Here is a 22,714-nt window from a genome sequence, read left to right as displayed (position 1 = left end):
TCGCCATTCCGCCACTTCTGAGCACACCCAGCATGTGTACCGGAATTTTTCAGAAAGGTTCACATTGCTAGACCACCACCACGTTTCCACAGGGAGGAAACGGCAGCGAACGTGGCCTGCAGGCAGAATAAGTGGCATGACGGGACTGCATCGTTTCCATTTCAAACATTTGCTATAATGCGTGGCAGATTCTGTGCGCTGCATTGGTGTCTTCCCAGGCCAGATTGACAGCACATGGGCAGTGACGGCGGTGGCATGCGTAGACTCCTCTCTTTCCCTCCACGAGGGCTGCACTCCCTTGACACGACTGCTCTACTGAAGCAGCTCGGTGGAGACATCGCTCGCTGCTCTAAATACAGTGAGAAGCACCACGACTTCAAAAAGCTGAGCGACAGCAGTGAATATACGCGGTGGAGCAAAAGTGCAAGCCACTGTTTTTTTTTTATCGCGTAATTATTCTTTTTTATAAATTATATCCACAATTTTACCCCTATTGTTACCGTTTATTTATGGATTTAATTTTACTCCTATTTGTCATCAAACGACAAATCTCTTTGGATCTTTTCAGAGCGGACAAAATCTCCGTGTTAGAGTAAGGCCCACGATAGAGGATATCACAGAGTTCTCTCTGAGATCCCTTCAAGTGCCCTCTGACCCAAACAAAAGAGGGCAGCAGCTACCCACCCCCACCCACGTGACCTGCCCTGCCATTGTCATTCAAGTCACTTCAGGTCACCTGCTCAACATTCTCAGTCTAAAATCAACTAAATCCGTCCAGTGCCTCCCCACTCTCATGCAGGTGCATCTGAAAGCAAGAGCAAATAAGAAGAAACACATGCAAGGTAAAGTGCTCTCGTCTTGCGCACGTGTGTACCTAAAACCATCACCGCAACGCAAGACCGGAGCGTCGTTGCTCCGATGTAAACAAATGGGCCAGGGGTTCCCCTTCGCAAGAGCAAAGACAAATCGGGGTTACTCAAAACACCTCGGCCGAGCGTGTTGCCACTTGTCCCGGGAATGCGCCGCCCTCCACTTACAAACGTGCGATTGACGTCTGCAGGCTCTGCCCAGCCGTCTCCAAGAGCAACGCAAACAATCAAAGCGGCGACGCCAAACACCCGGGCGGCCCCCGCAAAATTTATTGATTTCATTAAATCGCAATGGGGACGAGGGGGGCGGGGGGTGGGGGGCGGGGGTCACCTTGGTCTTCTGCCCCGGCTCGAGCTCCTCCGAGCCGTCCTCGGCGCGGCGGAAGTAGAAACGGGAGTCGGTGCCGAGGGGGCGCACGGCCTCCACGCGGACGGCACGCGAGAACGAGCTCGCCACCCACACGGGCTGCTGCACCACCTTGCCCTGCGCGCACGGAAACGCGCACACACACACGCGCGTGCGTGAGCCTTTAGAAGAGCGCTTGTGCAGCCAAATTGGATCGTACAACCGGGGTGGATTGGAGTGCAGCCAGGGAGAACTGTAGTACAGCAGGAGGAGGGGGGGGTAGTAGTACTCCTAGGGGGGGGGGGGGTGCAGTAGTACGGCTGGGAGGGTTTCTATAGCCCTAACGGCTTTTGGACCCCCGTTGTACGGAGCAGGAGCTGGTGTCAGAGGATTGGCGTGTAACTTTTCTAACTCATTGCAATTCGACGAGTTGCCTCGATTCGGGGTGACAATTCCATTGAAGGTTGAAACCGGTCCAGAAGCTGCCTGGATTGGTGCAGGGTCCAGAAAACCCATAGGCGGGTAAATGACAAAGACATTTTATTTTAGGAGGAGATATGAAATTCCTGTCTGTTCAATATTCATCAAAAATGGCTTCCTCTCTGAACTTTATCCACGCATTACGCTCGACCCTGCACCAAAGCACACAATTATATTTACATCTTGCGATTTTAAATACTCACCGTCGCTGCGTTACAGTTCAAGGGCAGAACATTTCACCTTGGGATGAGTCGCTCAATTTAATCCTAAAGTGTTATTGCGTGAAAGCTGAATGACATGCAAATTAACCAATTAGTTGATTGCTTCATTATTTGTTCCGCCTTATTTACGCATTCCTCACCGGGAATGAGGCTTGCAGATGCACGTGGGAGGGGAGGCTGCTGAGCGAGCCCACGGCAATGACTGCCATGACGGGGATCGTCAAAATCTGCAAGCGAGACAACACAGCAAGATCTGAGCAGATGAACATTTAAAACATAATTATTCCTCGACAAATATCATCCCATGTGCGCTGTTTGGCATCACGTCATTAGAGAAAAATAAATCCATTGGGAACTGCTGCAGAACAATGCAAACCCTTTGTGTTAAGAGAAAATGGCCCGCTGAAACGAACATCACAAAACTACTTCTGAGATCCCTCCAAGTAACCACTGGCCCACATACCGAGGGGCAGCGATTTCCCCATCCTGCTGGAGGATAATGGTTTTCATGACAATCAAACTGATATTCTTATTATCAGAACTGGCTTTTAACCAAATATAATGTATTTTTTTGTGCACACGTCGGTGACCATTAACTTGAGGAATGCAGTTAATTCGCAGGCCGCTGCCTGGATTCGAACCCATAACGTCAGTGATGGTGTGTTGAAGAGTAAATCCACAACAGAATTCAGGCAAATTGCTCAAAGATGCTGGATGTAATTTCCAGCAAAACATCGTACTCAAATTGTAAACGTTGCGGATCCACTCTTCAACACACCGGTGGGCTAAACTAGTGAACTATTTGTCTTTTGTCAACGTGACAAATTTTTTACGCTTACCTCGTACGCGGTGGAGACCTGCAGCGCTCCCTCCACCGTCCCCTCCCGGCCCGCGCCGCTCAGCGTCACCCTCAGCGCCGCGTAGTGGCCCGGCGGCAGCGTGACCTGCAAGGCGTGTGGACGTTCAGCCATGGCGATCGCCAGACACACAGCCACTGCCGATTCGGCGATTGTATGCAAGTTGAACTTCTTTCACACCGTACGTAGCCAACCGTACTAATCGGAGGTGCGGACGACCCGGGCAACTCTGCCGAGGAGTGGCATGGCCCGATGCCTCGTGGGGGCGCAGGTTTAAATCAAATGAGATAGGTGGTAACACTGTCAATCCTTTCATTTATTCCTGGCACGTACGTGCGGTTGTCTGGTAATTTACTTGGTGATTACAAATGAAGGTGATAGTGATGACGTCGAGGACAGATGACGATTATTCAGGAAAATTATTGAAGATGTCAACGATGACAATGCAAAACGGTGGTGACGGTCGATAACGATAAATGATGATATGATGGCAATGGTGATAACGGTGACGGACCACGATGGCGACAGCGAAAAACTCAAATGACAGCAACAATCACAACAACGATCGTGACAATCACGCTTCACTTTCGCACACCATTGCAAAACCAAACTTGGCCTGGTCTAGGAAGAGGAGGGTCGGGGGAGGGGGGGGGAAAGCAGTGCAAGGGCAGGGGGGAGGGGCAGGGAAGGAGGAAGGGGGAAGGCAGCCATACCGGTCTCTGGTGTGCCTCGGGCTGCCGGTTCTCGAGGTCTGGTGCGGCCTGCGCTGTGGTGCGGTTGCCACGCTCCACCCCGAGCAGCTCGGCAGTCAGGCCCTCCCCGATCACCTGCCAGCCCTTCAGCTCCAGCTGAACACAAAGAGAAAGATCCCCCGCCAGCTGAACACAAAGACAAAGATCCCCCGCCAGCTGAACACAAGGACAAAGATCGCCAGTGAAGTCCCACGAGAGCGTGCTGTTAGCAAGCACCTATGAAAAAAGAGCTGTGTAGCTCCAATGGGTTGTATTTACTCGGGGTAATACACTTTTGATTCTGAAGGCCGGTACGGTGCACGAGCGGGTGGTGTGACCGGCAACAAGTCTGGCTGCCTTTGTCTTCTCAATGCCAATGTGTGAACACTGCACCAAGTAGTAATGTTTAAGGCCGATTTGACCCAGGGAAGGCCCAAAACCCAGTTCAAACATTCGCAGCTGACGTTAACGATGGCCAGGAATCGAACTCGGGTCACCGGATTTGTAGTGCAGTGCCCCAACCACTACAATACCACTTTCCCCACAGCACACACACAATAATTCATGGCACTTAATTACTTCGGCTATATTAACGGTGTGGTACAATTCCTTGTGGATCAACGATTATTGCCAGAATGTTTTTTTTTACTGCGGATGTTACCGACATGATTGTATCAAAGACAAAGCCTTTTGAACAAACACACGACATTAAATATGCGTGTTAGGTGTGGCAGACAGCTGTAGGCGCATGTATTAAATGACATCGATGAGCACTCAGCTTTGGAATTTGTTGAAGGTTGTGCACTAACACGAACACAACATTAATATATTTTCTCCACTTCTCGCTTGCGTGAGACTTGTCTCAGAAGGCTCTTAATGATAATAAGAGTAAAAATGTACTGCCCTTCGTCAATCCACTGCTAGGTGAAGGGGGCTTCCCCCACGTCGTGTTTGGCAGTTCTTTCACCATACTTCATCACCGCCGGTCAGTGCGGGTTGGTAAAGGTGACGCACGGTGGGGAGCAGGAACGGTTCGAATATCACTCGCCAATGACGTTAGACATGGTAGGGCAATGAACCCAGGTCACTCGGTACGCAACGAAGTGGGGTGGGGTGGGGTGCCTTCATACCGTACTGGATTGACAAAGCACAGGAACATTTATGTGCTTATTATCAATAATAAAAAAATATATATTAATATTTACGGGCAAGTACGAGGGCTCGACTGTTAAACAATTAATCACAGCACATTGCTACACCAACAGCGGCCGTGAAGATAAACAGAATACGTTTTGCAAAAGAGTAAAATCTGACGAAACTTCAATGCAGAAATTATTTGAACACACGCGGTCATTTCCCCTGATTTCGGAAGAGGCAAAAAAACATCCTGTAATACTGTATACCAAATGCCTCTGTTGGTTTAGTTCGACTGCTGGGGAAAGTGCCGTTATGGAGAGACCATGGAAATTTAGTACACTTACAACCACTTGACGTGATGTGGCTTAGCGAGAGCCAATCACAATTGCAGGGCTCTATTAGCAGCCGCCAATCACTGTCAGAGAAGTTTATTAACAAATAAGCTTCCGCAGCATTCACAATCTTAACGCGATACGCTACGCACAAAATGGTTCCTCCTCTTGTGCAAATCTGGGTCGGGGCACCGAGTTACTACTCCCTCACTGCCATTGAAGGAATTCAACGTCGAGCAGTAACCACAGGGCGATCGGAAGATTCACGCCAAAGGCAAAGATGCCCCCAGTTTCGCTTGAACAGACTGTAGGGGGGGGCAAGTGCTGTTAGTGAGCAGCACCTACGACGATTTCCTCGGGCTGCTTTCTCACCAGCGATCGGTTGCCTCCTTGTCACTCGTCTATCGCTACTGCCACGGTTGCCGTTGAGGTGAACTTCACGAACAGAGTCATCCACGTGACTTTTGTTTTGCTGGTGAGGGACAATGACAGCCTGCGGAGGCCCTCATCCAGCAGTGGATAGGTCAAGGCTGACGATGGTGACACGCAACCGTAGCCAACTCAGAGCACACTGATAAATTACTGTCTTCCGCAATACCGGCAAAACCATGTAATTTGTAGATGTGTGTATCTACGCGCGCTTGTGTATATTTTGAGAAAAACAATGACTTGTATTTCGGTGGTGTATTCCTTCATAGAGAGGGTTTGGGTCGCTTTAATACAAGCAAAAAATCGAATGCTATGAACGTTGCTAATACAGACATTGTGAAGGTGAACACTGGCCACTTTGGCAGACAGCAGTGAGAGTGAATGACAGTTTGATAAGATAATATCCAGTTTATGCACACGACGAGATTTCCACATACTACAACCACGAACGCAGTGGCACAACGGCAAGCACTCGGCACTGCGAGTCTGATTCTCAGCCACGACTCACATCAGTGGCGATCGATATCTGAACCCGCCCTCGGCACACACGCACCACCAACTTCACAAACCCGCACAAACCAGTGCGGTTAAGGGTTGTCAAACGACCCCCATGACCAACAGTGTGACAGTGCTGTAAAGGATTCTATTCTAACTATTATTTGCACACAAAAATTGAGGACGCCACCATGGTGTGATGGTTAGCACTCTGGGCTCGCAATCCAGAAGTTGCTGGTTCAATCTCCCGTTCGTGGCAGTTCAGAAAATGGGCAACTTTCTTAATTTCCCCTGCCTCTGTCCACCCAGCAGCATCAATGGGTACACCACAGTGAGTCCATTTGTAGGTCAGGTACGGTGGGGGGCAAAGCGTGGCTACTCCCACCTCTTCCACGATTTCAGTGTGGAAGAGTAGGCCAAATTTCTAGCGGAGGTCATTCCAGCCAGCAGCGGCGTAAGCAAGAAATCGCAAGGCTGCAGCACCGTGACCCTTCAAAAAGCTACCGCAACCTATGACGATGTTGACTCGTGTTTACCATAGCAGTGACTTCAACCTGGTGGTGGGGGCACACACCACACCCAGTCACCTTTGTCCTCATCGCTGGCTGGTGTTGAAACACCGTGTGTCCCCGGTGATTATTTTTTATACAAGTGAGTCAGCCCAGGGATGGCCTCATTGAACTATGCACAGAGGTCACCAAAGTTGCCTCAATATAAAATAAGCCGATGACTCAGTAGAAAGGCAATTGAAAGAAATTACGGTGCCATTGCTTTTAATAAATACACGTTTCATCAGTTTAAGCATCGTACGACAAAACTGACAGCTATTGACATTTGCCGAGCTAATGGGCAACTTAGCGTGGAAGTGGAGACTATACGCATATGGTTTCCAGAGGCAGACTTTGCAAGAGTGGAAGAGTAGGCCAAATATCTTCAGTTGTCTACCACTGCATCACATTTATTGTGATGATGACCTATGACAAGGACCACAATGCACATTTTCAGGAAATGCAGATTTGTTCACAACGCACTGAGGCTGTGCGAATTGTACACTCGTTTGCATGTGCTTTTAAACGTATGCTTTTCAAGCCTGCGCTATCACGCCGTTATGATGGATTATTTTTTATCACCGACAGATTTGTGTAAGGATAATAAACTTAGTTATACAAAGGACCTTTCAAAATCTAAATCTCAAAACGCTATACTTTCGAGGTAAAACAACATATACGCATGTAAAAATATTAAATAATGACACCAGTAAAAACCCAATCAGAATAGAATAAAACCAGACGTAAAAAAAAAATACAAAAAAATATAAACACATGCAAACGATTATCGGTGGAACCCAGGGAAAGCTATGATAAAAGTTTGTTAAAATTGCCATGAAATCCAATCAAGCGGCAAGATGAGCCGTTGAATAACAACACACCGAGGGAGAGAAGACGCGGGCACGCACACCCCCTGGCCGAGTAGGTGAGCAGGTGAGGCGAGGCTCAGCAGGTGAGGTGAGTCTCAGCAGGTGAGGTGAGTCTCAGAAGGTGAGGTGAGTCTCAACAGGTGAGGTGAGTCTCAACAGATGAGGCTCAGCAGGTGAGGTGAGTCTCAACAGGTGGGGTGAGTCTCAGCAGGTGAGGTGAGTCTCAGAAGGTGAGGTGAGTCTCAGAAGGTGAGGTGAGTCTCAACAGATGAGGCTCAGCAGGTGAGGTGAGTCTCAACAGGTGAGGTGAGTCTCAGAAGGTGAGGTGAGTCTCAACAGGTAAGGTGAGTCTCAGCAGGTGAGGTGAGTCTCAACAGATGAGGCTCAGCAGGTGAGGTGAGTCTCAGCAGGTGAGGTGAGTCTCAACAGATGAGGCTCAGCAGGTGAGGTGAGTCTCAGCAGGTGAGGTGAGTCTCAACAGATGAGGCTTAGCAGGTGAGGTGAGTCTCAGCAGGTGAGGTGAGTCTCAACAGATGAGGCTCAGCAGGTGAGGTGAGTTTCAGCAGGTGAGTCTCAACAGATGAGGCTCAGCAAGTGAGGTGAGTCTCAGCAGGTGAGGTGAGTCTCAACAGATGAGGCTCAGCAGGTGAGGTGAGTCTCAACAGGTGAGGTGAGTCTCAACAAATGAGGCTCAGCAGGTGAGGTGAGTCTCAGCAGGTGAGGTGAGTCTCAACAGGTGAATCTCAACAGGTGAGGTGAGTCTCAGCAGGTGAGGTGAGTCTCAACAGGTGAGTCTCAGCAGGTGAGGTGAGTCTCAGCAGGTGAGGTGAGTCTCAACAGGTGAGGTGAGTCTCAGCAGGTGAGGTGAGTCTCAACAGATGAGGCTTAGCAGGTGAGGTGAGTCTCAGCAGGTGAGGTGAGTCTCAACAGGTGAGTCTCAGCAGGTGAGGTGAGTCTCAGCAGGTGAGGTGAGTCTCAACAGGTGAGTCTCAGCAGGTGAGGTGAGTCTCAGCAGGTGAGGTGAGTCTCAACAGGTGAGTCTCAGCAGGTGAGGTGAGTCTCAGCAGGTGAGGTGAGTCTCAACAGATGAGGCTTAGCAGGTGAGGTGAGTCTCAGCAGGTGAGTCTCAGCAGGTGAGGTGAGTCTCAGCAGGTGAGGTGAGTCTCAACAGATGAGGCTTAGCAGGTGAGGTGAGTCTCAGCAGGTGAGTCTCAACAGATGAGACTTAGCAGGTGCGGTGAGGCTCACCTCTATGGGGTTGCTGTTGAGGATGAGCACGGTGGCTCGCACCGTGTCGGCCGCCCCCAGCACCCCGAACTCCAGCTGGCTCTCCTGCAGGCTCGGGGGCAGCACCACATGCTGGGGAAAATAAAAAAAAAAGATCATCATCATCATCAAAATAAAGCATGGTAAACAATCATTATTAATCAATAACTATTTATATTTTACCAGGTCAGGCCCCACTGAGCAAAATAACTCTTTTTCAGAAGAGACCTGGCCATTACAAATGATAGCTCAACCGAAGGGCTTATCATCACGTGGAAATGTACAGCAGCCAAATACTTTTAAAACGCACGTGGTTAATTTTAAATGTGGAGGGAGAAACCAGAGGACCTGGAGACGAATCCACGCGACCACGGGGAGAGAGAACTTGCAAACTCAAAATATACAGGCGTCAGGGTCGGGATCGAACCCATGACCTCCTTTATAACCAAACGAGGTCGTGAATATCTCACTACTGTCATTGTCACCATTACCATTATTAGCGATCACATCATCATCATCTCCAATCATTATCAATCATCATTGTCAGCACGAGTTATACTCTCAAGTGCAGGGTGAAAGCGAAATATAAAAAAGCAGAGAGGGGCGCTAAATAACGATGAACAAATTAGCAATGCACGATTCACAATTAGTTTACGGAGAGTCCTGAAACGTGTCCAATCAACACGCACACTCCAAAATACGCAAAAATATTTCACATGAGCACCCTCGTTAACGAATCAAACATCCGAGGGACACTCCACTTTCATCTCACACGAAGCCAAACAAGAATTAACGGAGATGGCACAAAACATCTCAAAAAGCAAGTCCTTGTTTAAAACGAGTCTTTCCATTAAGTGAGGATTTCTTGAAAAATAGCAGGCATTGCTGCTGTTATTATTATTATCATCGAGTGCAGCGGTGAGGCAAGAGGTCAAGCCGCAATGCACACTGAACCCGGACACCCGATTTAGATTCCAATGTAAGACCTGAAGAACAACCTTGAAAAGTCCGTGATGTTTTCCCGGGCAAAACACTGCTGGCATTGCTACTCTTAATATTACTAAACAATGTACGTGTTCACAATCATTAATTCGCCCCACTGTCCCCTTACGCTGAGGAAGCCTGTGTAGGCCTGCACAGGCAGCTGGAAGTGCGAGGCATTGGTCGCGAGCATGACGTTAGTGGCGAGCCCGCCGGGGACTGCGCCCCGAGGGTCGAGCGGCGCCGGCGTGAACGCGAGCGAGAAGGCGTAGCAGCTCTCCTGGGGTCGCAGCAGCACCGCCCGGCTGAAATTCTTCACCTGGGGGTGGCGACGACGACCGGTGAGAAAACCACAACTCAACGGCAAGTGCGTTGTGCATTCACACGCAAACTGTTACGGTCACTTTTCGATTTAAAGCTTTCGTGACTGCAGGGATTCATCATCTTGGTTCTTTCGGTAAAGTCAAGTAGAAGGGAAATAATAAAATAATAAAAATAAAACATAATAAAATAATTCTCACGACGTTTCAGCCACAACGCAAGCAGCCGTCCTCAGGTGAAGAACAAGTCTGTCGGGAAGACAGCGTCTGAATTCAGACAGCGTCAGACAGCGTTCCCGACAGACTTGTTCTTCACCTGAGGACGGCTGCTTGCGTTGTGGCTGAAACGTCGTGAGAATGATTTTATGATGTTTCATTTTTATTATTTTATTATTTCCCTTCTACGTGACTTTACCGAAAGAACCAAGATGATGTTACGGTCACTGTTCACTCCCCCCCTCCGCCCCCCCCCCCCGCCCCCGGCGGATCCGGTGAGCTGTCACGATGAGAGTCGCGATCCGATTCGAGAGACGGTTCTATTTTGTTGATCCTGGTAACGTGTGTGCACGACGAAGTGCGATAAACACACGAGTGCAGGTCGTGCAGAACCCGTGAATTAAAACTAGACGCGCGTAATGATCACAACGATTTGAGGAATTGTCACGAGTCACCATTAACATTCGAGCTAAGAATAGATGAATGTTTCATCCCAATTTATCATCACCTTTGTAGATGTAATTATATTTTTCTGTCTCGTTTGCAGTTTGTCCGATCCGAGAGCACAAGTGTAACATTCTTGTACTAAAGTGCATAACAAATTGCCTAAACGGTAACAAACTAATTCTCACACGCACAATTTGACGTATTTATTGTCAATGCAAGAATCCAATTTCAATTGACAAAACAATGGCAATCATTTTAATTACATTTTTGTTTGGCCATTGCAACACTCGGGCCCAGAAAATCCACACAAAGCCCCCCCCCCCCCCCCCCGTCATCTGCGGGGCTGGGTAACGGCGTAGGTATCCGCGCGAGCTAGGAGCGTACCTGCAGCATGTGCAGAACGTCGGCGGGCAGCGACACATTGTGCAGGATGATGGAGAAGTTGAAGGTGTTTGTGAGCCACACGGGACGCTCCGACGGCTCCGTCTCACCCTCCCTCACGTGGAACAGAGTGGCCGCCTGGTCGTAGCCCAGGTACCTGCGTTGAAAAACAAAGATCCCCCGCAAAACCTTAACAGACTGTTTGGGGGACGAGTTCTGTTGGCAAGCACCTATGAAGGCCGGCATGGTACACGAGGGGGTGGGTGGCCGGCACCACGCCCGGCCGCCTTTGTCTCCCTCGCGGCAAAGTTTACACACCGGACGACGTACTCATTTTGAGACCGAGTCGACCTCGCGAGGCCCAGGACCATTTCAGAAAATCGCCACTGGTGTTGGCCGTGAGCGGGAATCAAACTCGGGTCGCTGGGTTTGTAGCGCAGCGGCGCTAACCGCTTCACTACCGCTCCCCACGCAGGCGAATGCACGCGCGCACACACACACACACGCACACATATCTCCACAGTAATCTCACAAGTCAAAACGCAAAATAAAAGGCTGTCCCTTCGGTCCTTATGAGCCATCCCTCTGATTCAGAAATACGAACAAATGTTTGTTTGTTATTTGCAATGCTGTCTCCCTTTGTGCTGTGAGGTTTGCCCGGCTTCCAAGAAAACTCCAGAGCAAACTCCATGGGGCAAGTTTTGTTTGTGATAGCAATTAAACCATTTGAATGACTCGGCACAAATATAAAACCGTGTCCCAATTAGTTTGCCAACAGCTGGGCTGCCTTGCACGTTGCGTTTAACATGTCTGACCACAATGTACATTGTACAGTCCTGTAACCCAAACGATCCGCTGTGAATGTCCCGAACATTCGTTTCCAGACACATAAATTGAATGCCATCAGAACTAGTAACACGATGAGGTTTTATCACAAGCAGATGACATTCTTACCCTTCCAGCACCTCTGCTTGATAAACTATTTCCAGCTTTGGGTACGATTTTTCTTTTGCTTTCACGACAATTTTTCCCGATGACTGCAGTGGCCTCTTGACCTTTGAGGCTGTTCCGAAAGAGGCGAGGACATTGGAGGGGCGGGGAGGAGGAGAGAAACACAGTGCATTCCCACGATTAAAACATCAAAACAACAAATTCACATCATCACCAGCTTACATAATGTCCAGGGTCAACTCAACACTAACCAAACTCCTACTTGTAAATATCATTGAACTATTTCAATCTCGTCAGATCTGGATAGTGCCTTGAGGGACAACCTCCACGTTTAAAAAAAACAGCCATTTTAGTCTGCCGCGGGGCTGCAATGTCAACAGAGGACAATGAAACAAAATCCATCATTGTACTCTGCTATGCGCCATAATCTATGCTTGCCGCTTTCAGGAACCTGCACTGACCAGCAGAGTGAAATATGGTCAAATAACCCCCCATGTGTTGCTACATGGCATGGGGTAGGCCCTCAACCAGCGGTAGATTTACAAAATGCGCTGTTACGTGGTTTGAGTCATCTGCACACATGCCCTGCCCGTTTAACCCATTGCTTCGTTGGCAAACCTAACCCAGACGAGATTCTCTCAATCCTAAATATAGACGCAAGACCGGCCCAGCTGGGTCACCGGGCACTAAATTCTGACAATGATGAGCTACGAGCTCGGTGACGAGATGCAGCTATGCCAATCGGAGAGCCTCGTGCTCCCTTTATCGAAGCTCATCGTGAATGCTAATGAGCCATTCCCTACCGATTGCATGCTCGTCAACAGCAAGAGCGGCCAAGGTAGTTAAAGGACCGGATAAACATTAACACGCCCTTGCGACTTCACGCAACGCAGACGGGGCCACAATCTCGTGATGTTCATGCGATCGGTGGGAAATTAGCCAGCCCGGTTTTGCTAGCAGGCTCGACTTATTGCCTAGTAAAGCTGGCACCAGCGGGGCCACGTAGCTCACTTTTAATGGAGACACGTGGCTCCCTTTTGGAAGGGTGCTGCACGCCTTCCACGTGGGCTGTCATAAATTGTCCTCATGGCACAGGGTCAAATTCAGAAGCGAGACGCGCCGTCAATGAAGTCTCTTGCGTAGGCCAGAACAAAAACATCTATTTCATTTTGGTAGAGTGTAACCTAAGATAATGAAATGTAAAACCTTGTTATATTTTTTTTATTCCGATCACTTCCGAGTCCATGGCGTGGCATGGCTCTCACAGCATCAGGATAAGACACAAGCCACACTAGGCCACACTTGGACTGGTGCAGACTGGCTCGAGTCTTTTTCAATGGTCGCGGAAACACAGCAATACGCGGAGACCAGAAGACTTGCAATGGAATAACTGGGTTGGCTTGTGTTCAGTGTAGAGTTCAGTTTTTACATAAGCAATTTATGTAGGTATTTGTTTATTTACTTGGTGCTTTGACTTACGATCGTATGTAACACTAGCCACTTTTGCGTATTTTCTTTCTTGCGCTTTCAGCGTTATGGGCTTGAATTCCACGGACACCGCGTCATTGGGTGGTGATAATTTAACGCTCTGCGCAACAACAACAACAAATAGGAGTGAAGTTAACTGCAATAGCAGCGCTTTGGAGAACACGACAGGCTGATCTTGGCGCGACATATCGCCCCCAAGTACGAAACATCTTTGCTCGGCACGATGTCGCTCCCACCTCGTAGCTAAAACGTCGAAACATCATGCCAAACAACAAACGGAACAGCGCAAAAGCACGTCGGAAAGCCATAACAAAACATTACAACACGTGAACAATGTGTGCGCAGCGCAAAAAAATAACTGAAAAAGCAAATTACTCACCGTGATTGGTACGTCTTTACTTCCCGAATTTAATAAATACAAATTTAATGTTTTTGGAGTATCTGCAGGAGGATAGAAACGGTACGTCAGTTTTTGTGTTTGTGTTTTTTTTTACATTTTGAAATCAAATAAACTCAAAAAACATTCCAATCTTTTGATTTGAGGCATAATTTTGTTTCTTATTATTTTAAAGCGATGAAAAGTAATGACATCCGGAGTGGGCCTAACCGTGAATACCAATGTATACTTTCATCTTACCTTGTGTTCTTAATGTACCAAAATCTAACATCTCTATTGATGAATATATTCCTGGCACTGGAAAAAACAAAAGACAAAAATATACATGAGCAAGTCTTAATACGTGTTGATTATACAGCAACATTATTGCAAGCGTTAAATTCAGGAAATATAACTATTGGGAATATATATATAAATCGTATAACAATTGAGAAGCTTCAAGAGAAATGGTTCCACTACAAAGACAGAGATTCCCTGCGTAGCCTACACAGGCTGATTGGTCCAAGAGCTATGAGCAAGCACCGATTAAGACCGGCATGGTGCAGAAGGGATTGGTGCGACCAGAACCACGCCTGACAGCCTGCCACCCCCAATATGCTGATGTTTACAAACCGCAGCAGGTACTCATATAAGGCTAAGTCAACCTACTAGAGGCCAAGGACTATTTCAAAAACACTCCACCGATGTTAGCCGTCAATTAAACTGGGCCCGCCGGGTTCGTAGGACAGTGTGCTAACCACTGCGCCACCACTCTCCGCGTGGTTGCACCACACCGACACAAGAATACACACGCATATGCACTATAAACTGCTTCCCCATGGAGTTGAGGATCTGTTTATGAAGGTTTTCGGCCAAACCTTTAGGCGCTGCTTATTCTGTCTTTAATCCAACAAAATTGTTTTTTTTAGGATAATTATTTTGGTATACGTCACTGGTTTATGCGGCACGTCGTAAGTTTGGAACGTAACGCAACCGTGCACGTGTTTCTCACGACCGCCAAGGTTGTCACGGTTGTGCTGCGCCACACGCTGTGGCGTGCTTTTGGAGTTGCGCGGCCCGTAAACACACACCGGAGAGCAACGTTTCTGACGGTTATGCCACTGCGGTGAAATATGCGCACTGATCACAAAGCTGATGACAGCGTTGGTGGCGATGGAAGGAAACTGCGCTCGTGACTCTTTTCAGATGTGTTCAGCCTCGCAACAATGCAGGGGTGAAGCATTAGACCACCAGCATCGGCATCCTCCAGCTGCCTGCAACTCTTGCATCTTGCCCCAGTTATTACATTCTCTAGCTGTACAATTCCCTCCCTACCTCCCTACGTCCCCTCGCTCCCTGCCTTAGCACCCCCAAACCCCCATTCCTCCCTCCCCCACGCATGGTCCTGACCTGTGGTGACCTCCACCTCCACAGGCAGGATGAGGTACTGGTGCGGCTCGCTGCCGTTGGTTCGGATTCGGATGAACGCCGTGTGGTTGTCGGCCTCGCGTGACACGAAGCTTGCCCGCATCACCGCTTTGGTTTCGAACGGCGGGATCTCCTGCGCAGGCACGCGGAGAGACAGACGAGACGCATACACGGCCGGCCGTTGAAGTGTGGGGAATCGTGTCGGGATGAGGGAGAGAGGGATTCGAAAATCGCCGATGCGTTTTGGGGTTGAACCACGTGTCGGTGGTTTCGCTCCACATGCTGGGAGCATCTTCAGTACCTCAATTGAGCAGCTCACTTTCTCCCTCGATTATATAGCATTGTTAGCTGCTGCTGGATTCGCCGGTTCTTAACACTGATTGGCTGAGCTCTCCGACAAAGGCCGGCCCGTGTTTGTTTAGCTTATTCTGGGATAGGACTACTCTCTAAAAGTCCCTTCATTGTCCCATGAATGTCTGCTGAGCAGACGGGTTCACGAACCCACTTTTGCTGGGATGGTCGCCACTTCGTAGGCGAGCGAGTTCGTCAGAGTGAGAGAGAGAGAAACGCTCAGAGGACAGGTATTGCAGATGGAAGAGGAGCGAAAGGCTCAGGTTGAAGGGGTTGACTGAAAGAAGATAATTGGATGTTTGATGAGCCCCAGTACAGCGCTATTGATTTATGACGGCTATATAAATAAAACTACATTTTGTGGACAATAATATTTATTTTAATGAATGTAGGAAAGGGTATTGGGAGGGCAGTGGGAGGGAAGTGTGGAACTGAGAGCTGAAAGGGAATCATTAAATTACAGTGACGGGCGTAAATAATTTACATCTCTCTTTCATCCGGGCCGATCAGTCTAATTTAATCAATGGACAGCCTCCAAGATATGCACTATCAGAATTTGCAAACGGGAGGGTCAGGAATAGCTGAGTATTGCAATGATTATGATGAATTAAAAGAATTGCAGCCCGCTGTCAACTGCTGCTGGATGAAGGCCTTCTCCACGCCACGTCCTTCATGGGAGTTGTTTGACCATACTTCACCACGCCGGGCAGGGGGTCAGGCTCAGATATCACTTGCCACTGATGATAGCCGTGACCTCTGGGTTCAAAGGTGAGTGCACAAATCAACGCAGTGGCTACATTCCGCCCCCCCCCCCCCCCATATTAATGATCAAATATAAAGATTCATAATCAAGGTTTTTGGTAAGTATAAATGTGTTGCAAGAGTGAATCCACGACATTTACTCTTCAAACACACCGGGGTGGGCAGAAAAAGTAACTAATTGGCGTTTTGTTAACGTGACACGTTTCTTACTGATTGGCCGTGTCGGGTGGTGGAGGGTTGCGACACATTTATACTTACGCGATCTAACCCAAAAACCTTTACTATGAATAATACTGGTCGCGAAAACCTACGTGTTAAACCAAATATACATATACAGAATTCTTACAGTAATGACCTGAGAAGTCTACATTTTTATCATATTAATCGTGATTTGAAGCTTATGTGACTGCAGGAATCCATACTCTTTGGTTTTTTCGGTAAAGTCACGTAGGTAGAAAAAACAATAATAGGTCACGACGTTTCGATCGCAACGCAAGCAATCGTCATCAGGCGGAAAAAAATACCGTCGCGATCTATTATTTTTTCTACTTACGTGATTTTATCATATTCATTTTAAAGCAAAGGTTGGGGATGCCTCTCATAATCCGGTAGGTGATATGTGTGTGCGTGCATGTAAACACATTTGTTTCAGTTTATTGACACAGGGCACAAGTTTGGCGGGTGCGTCTTACTTTCTGGAGAGCCCTATAATCCAGAAAATACGGCACGTCTCAATTACGCTTCTGATCTCCGGTCACCAGACCAATTCTATTGGCAGCAAATCAACATAATCACAATGGAACGATCCAATTATGTTATATTTCATTGTCAATATGACATGCATTAAAGCATTACACAATCGATCCATTTTCTAATTGATACGATTTGGGTCGCAGAGGTCGAACGTTCGACAAATTCCAGTGAACAACCGCATGGATCATTTTCCCTATCCTCCATAAAAAAAAAACTGACACAAAGTATCTTCTGTTTTGCCAAAATAACAGAAACAAAACAGTCTATTTTCCACGTCATGTCGTAGAGTACAAACCACAGAGAATGGAGAACACTGCCGCTTCAGTGCCTCTTGGCGCAATTAGTAAGAAAGAAATTATGGCAGAAAAGTTTCACTGAATAATAAACTAAAGAGTCTGATGTATCACCGACAGGGCTGTCTCAGCAATGGCTTTATAACGACTATCCGTTCAATAACGGAATGACCTTTCTCATACTCCATTCAAAGTAAATATGTCTTCTAACCGATTCCTGTCAACCTATGAATAGCGACCGCAGTAGCAACAAATTATTGTTTTTTTCTTTCTGATTTATCTTTACATTATGAACGCAGAGCATTCCCATGCACCCTGACCAGCCTGTTGGGCTACGTGGTGTTTGCGAGTGCCTATTCAGGTTGGAATGGCTGGTCTCCGCCACACAAAATACACACATGCCTTGGTGCTCATTTTAGGCAGAGATGGCCTAGGGCTAAGTACAATCCAGCTGAAGACAACCAATTACCACAGGCACAAAAAAAATGACAACGCTCTGTTGGCAGTGCTGCGCACGCACAAACAACAAAACTTACGGTCGTAAAAACCACGGAAATGAAGGGGGAAAAAAAGCTACAATAGGTGTAACATCAGCCAATGGCACTTCTTTATAGCAGAGGTATCTCAATAATCACGAGTATGACCGGCCAGGAATGGAGCGACTATTGGACTCGAAATAAAATAAAAAAACAAGACCAAAAATAGAGACGTCACGTGATGGACCACGGAACCACTCTCCGATCTCCTGCACACAGCTCGTGTGCAGGGGGAAGTGCGGTTTTATTTCCTGGAGGGACCCTGCAGGATACGCCGATTTTGGGGGTGACCACGGAGCTGTGGTAGGTGCCTGCCCTAAAACGTTGTTGGCTCAGACTCTCTGCACAATGGCAGCCTGCGCTAGAGAGAATGCGATCCCTTACGGGCGACGTTGGCTGTTGACAGATGACGTATGAAAACCCAGATTGCTGACAACGTATCAAAGTGCACCAACTCACAATCCGCCACTCCCCACACACATACGATACATATATAAAGACAAAGGTGCACCCTATGACCACAGGCTGTTCGGGCAAGTGCTACAAGCGCGCACCAATGACGGCCGGCAGGGCGCACAAGGGAGTGGGGTTTGGCCGGCGCCACATCCGCCCGCCTTGATCTCTACACACTGCTGATGTTAATTTTACACACCAAACCAGGTACTACTTTAAGTTGACTTAGAGAAAGCCCAGGACCAGTACAGATATATGCCACAATGTTAGCCATGGTTTGGAATTGAACTCGGGTCGCTGGGTTCATAGTTCCATGCGTTAACCACTGTGCCGCCGCTTTCCATATTGCTGTATACTGCATGTATACACACACACAAAGCAAAGGTCCCCATGAGGACATACAGGCTATTGAAGCAAGTGCTATTAGCAAGCAATTCACCAGAAATGTTAAGCCTTGCGCAATAATCATTTGTGGTGCAGTGCGCAAACCGCTACACGACCGCGACGCTGCACACACAAGTCACACATCTGTACCACACAGACTACTTATGACACAACGTACCCATAATTTTTTGGGGCCTTCTGCCTGACCCGTTGGGAGTTCTAGGTGAAGGTCCCCTCCGCTGGAGTAAATTTCCACCACCTGTTGGGAGCAACGATAATCATCAGAAACATCGCTCTGCTCGTGACAAACCACGGCCGACATCACCTTTGAACATCAGAAACACTCCCGAAGAAACACGTGACAGAAGCACCCTTCACACACCATTCACAGTGCGGGATACACAGTTGCTCATCAAGTGAGATCACCAAGGTAATGTGCTCAAACCCATTAAACAGGTAACTCAAAAAAACATTTGAACGTTATAACCATCAAGTGCCATGTATCAAGGTAACGTGAAAAATTGTTAAATTTCAAGTGCAATACAGGAGTCTCAAGAGTACGGGGGGGGGGGGGGGGAAGGTGAGGTTCCATGTACTCCCGCGTAAGCATCAATTCGCGCACGAGTGTTGAATACAAAATGTAAGAGTGTATATAAAATGTATATAAATGTACATGCGTGTTTAATAAAGCACAGTACTCTAAGTAAATGATTCACTAATCATCGGCAGAATCCAGGTCAGAGAGAACACTATCGTTTTTTGGACTCGTTTCTTGCGCAGGCGATTGTTACACACCATCATATCCACGTTCGCGTGATGGCGGGAGGGAGTGATTTGACTCCTCGCTTCCCGCCCCGTGCGTGTAGCAAAAGTACGAGTCATAAGTGTAAGTATGAATTGGGGTCACCCGCGAATGAGCAGGGCCGCGTACTCTGAGATCTTACTGTATTATCAACATAATTTAAATCATAATTCACATCTCTTTGTCGTATCCAGCATGTTAGTCATGGGGGATTGTTTGGCCAGACTTCACCACGTATGGTCAGTGCGAGTTGAAGGTAGGGAAAAGCCCAAGACCGGTTGAAATATCACTCTCCACTGATGACAACTCGGAATCGAGCTCAGGTCGCCGGGTTAATAGCGCAGTGCGCCGACCACAACTGCACCCGTAGTATTACACGCCCGATACAAATAAACAGGACATGACTCAGGACCCTCGACTTGTAAAGGAACTGCATGGCAATTCGATAAAGCTAAAGTCCTAAACATCTTTCAATCAATAATTTTCCGGGGGAGTATTTCTTCTTCCGTATGTGTCCAAAAAACGAGGAAAAACGACACGGTTAATGCGTCGAATCCCACAGCGATGTTGGCAACCTTACGACCGCGCAGCCCGTTAGACAGGTTAGGCTTGGTGGTACCACCGCAGTTGTCCAAGACGGAGTGAAAAGGACAAGGGCTGGGGAATGTCTGCTCAATTAGCGTCTTGAAAGATGACCGGGTGTGCTAAAATGAGAAGCACAGCGTTTGTTACGAGATCAAAAATATTCCCATCTAGTATCCGATTAGTGCGGCTAAGTTGCTTCGCAGCGATGGTTCATATAATTTCAAAGTGGTGGGCCTCACGCTGCCGTGGTGCCGCATGAATTTAACTTGTGAGCACAGGCCATAGGTTTCCCTACCCCTGACAGAGGGCAATGAGTTCAGTGGCAAACACAAGTGCAAGTCCACGGGGACCGCCTTGAATGAGACTGAAAATGTGACCAACAATCCAGAGCCTAAACGTTGAACCACGGCTTAGAAGCCGGCAGCGCGCTGCGTGTGTGTGCGTGCGTGTGGCCTTAAAGTGCACTTAGCCTGGCACAAGCGCCGTGGTGACGCCACCGCCACTTAGTGGCGAATGGCGGTCGGTGTTCTTGTCGTACCTGCAGCGGCTCGCTGTGCGGGTTGTGGATGTTTATGAGCGGCGAAAAGCTGCTGTTGACGGGGACTCTCGCCCCAACAAACGGGCGCAGCCGGTACGGGTTGGGGATACCCACGCCAAACACCTGGATTGAGAAGGGGTCGGGGCGGGACAAGTAGGCAGGGGCACACTTTAGGAAAACGCTCCGTTAAGCATCACCGTCGTCTGCCCAAAGGGCTCTTTTCCGATTCATAAATACATTTCGATTTAAAGCTTTCGTGACTGCAGGGATTCATCTTCTTGGTTCTTTCGGTAAAGTCACGTAGAAGGGAAATAATAAAATAATAAAAATAAAACATAATAAAATAATTCTCACGACGTTTCGGCCACAACGCAAGCAGCCGTCCTCAGGTGAAGAACAGGTCTGTCTTTCGTTTCGGCCACAACGCAAGCAGCCGTCCTCAGGTGAAGAACAGGTCTGTCTTCTCGACACGTCGTGAGAATTATTTTATTATGTTTTATTTTTATTATTTCATAAATACATTTTGGGGTCGGATGGCTTAAGTTAAATGTTAAACTAAACTAGTTTTATCTTACCAGGTAAGACCCACCAAGCTATGTAGCTCTTTGTCAGGAGCGACCTGACCACAAATGAGAGGTCAACGAAGTGGCTCATCGCGTGGAAATCTAGAGCAGCCAAATACTCTAAACACGTGATGTTGATTCTAAATGTGGAGGGCAAAACTGGAGGAACCGAGAGAAAAATCCATGCGGCCACGGGGAAACAGAACATGCAAACTCCAAATATACAGCAGGCGTCAGGGTCGGGATCAAACCCACGTCCTCCTGCAAACCAGGCGAGGTAGTTAACATCTTGCCACCGTGTCCATTGTAAACCCTGTCCTGGTCACAGCAGGATGGCAACCGAGGGGCAATGGCGACGTTTGCCCGCAGTGCTAAAGTTGTAGCGACGAGCGATGTTCACCAAGGGCGTCCACATGATGCGCATGTAAATTATTCATGCATCGATCTATCGATTAACATCGATGTTTACATTCGCGAGACACTCATTGAATGACGTGCGCAAGAATCGATCATTAAGGATTCATACAAACGCCATGCTAATTTTACATTTGGGATACTGGAGGGGTGATTCTCTTCATGATTACGGAAAGCCATGTGCAACGTGAGATAAGCTTTTCACAAACTGGGAAGCTCATACAGAAAAGCATTGCGCTCGAGATTGTCAGTACAAGGTTTCAGTAATCTGGCAGTAGAGTTCCCACGATAAGATGTCGTCATTTTAGTCATCAATTGTTTACTCATAGCTCGTGCAGCCGATGGCACGCACGTTACAAGCGTTATGAATTGTAAAGATGCGATGATTAAATGACCAACGGCAGGCTAATGTTGAGTGGACTGCAGGTAATTAACTTTCAAGCAACATTTATTTGTACTTAAGGCAGATCAAAGCATAAAAAACAAGACGCCGACAATCCAAAATTTGTTGTACAACGAAGAAGGTAAGGGGTAAGTGATATCCCGATAATCGTCAAATTCTACCGTGAAAAACGATATCACGGCCAACCCTACGGGCCAGCAAGGGTCGATGAAGACGGGCAGCAAAAGCACTTTCACCCACATTGCAAACTCAGCGAAATTGTCAACATACTTTACATTGCACTCATACTGTACCTCCCGCTAAAACGCAGCCGCAGGAAGGCGCAACAAATTGCATACGATAAGAGACGCCTATAAATAATGATAATAAAATACCGCGACACCTTTGCGTAATTGTCATAAGCCTCGCCGCGGGCAATATGGTTGTGTGCGAAGACGATAAAAATCAAAGCGCGATGCTGCGGCTTGTAAATCCGAGTGAGGACTCGCTTTCAATGTTCGCCAGCAGACACACTGCCCCCCCAAGCTTCGTGCAGGCGAGCCTTGGGAAGCTGCAGATGCGGCGAATAAATGAAGCTCGTCTGATTTTGCACTGCAATCATCTGCGTTTTAATTACCGCGCGTTGCAAAGTAGTCTGCCATTAACGTGTTTGTTTCCTCTTTGACTCATCTCGCCTGTCATTTTCCCACTCTGTGCCCAATTCAACGTT

At 47.9% G+C, this 22,714-nt stretch overlaps 1 protein-coding gene across 2 annotated transcripts in view; it reads right to left on the bottom strand.

Moving 5' to 3' along the window:
* Positions 1-22,714, bottom strand: part of TMEM131 (transmembrane protein 131) — a 109,129-nt gene that overhangs the window by 25,857 nt on the left and 60,558 nt on the right. For both annotated transcript variants that reach the window (XM_078602917.1, XM_078602918.1), the window contains exons 7-20: positions 20,626-20,748; positions 18,879-18,959; positions 15,151-15,301; positions 14,002-14,058; positions 13,744-13,805; positions 13,356-13,464; positions 11,880-11,988; positions 10,929-11,082; positions 9,692-9,880; positions 8,563-8,673; positions 3,487-3,621; positions 2,756-2,860; positions 2,057-2,143; positions 1,201-1,353 (exon numbers count right to left, since the gene is read on the bottom strand). In XM_078602917.1, the coding sequence (XP_078459043.1) occupies positions 1,201-1,353; positions 2,057-2,143; positions 2,756-2,860; positions 3,487-3,621; positions 8,563-8,673; positions 9,692-9,880; positions 10,929-11,082; positions 11,880-11,988; positions 13,356-13,464; positions 13,744-13,805; positions 14,002-14,058; positions 15,151-15,301; positions 18,879-18,959; positions 20,626-20,748 (1,626 nt within the window). The remainder of the gene's footprint in view (positions 1-1,200; positions 1,354-2,056; positions 2,144-2,755; positions 2,861-3,486; positions 3,622-8,562; positions 8,674-9,691; positions 9,881-10,928; positions 11,083-11,879; positions 11,989-13,355; positions 13,465-13,743; positions 13,806-14,001; positions 14,059-15,150; positions 15,302-18,878; positions 18,960-20,625; positions 20,749-22,714) is intronic.

Source organism: Lampetra planeri, chromosome 19 (genome assembly GCF_965212315.1).
Source record: "Lampetra planeri chromosome 19, kcLamPlan1.2.h2, whole genome shotgun sequence".
NCBI lineage: Eukaryota > Metazoa > Chordata > Hyperoartia > Petromyzontiformes > Petromyzontidae > Lampetra > Lampetra planeri.
The sequence above is the reverse complement of the archived record's forward strand: the minus strand, read 5'-3'. Positions and strand labels throughout refer to the sequence as shown.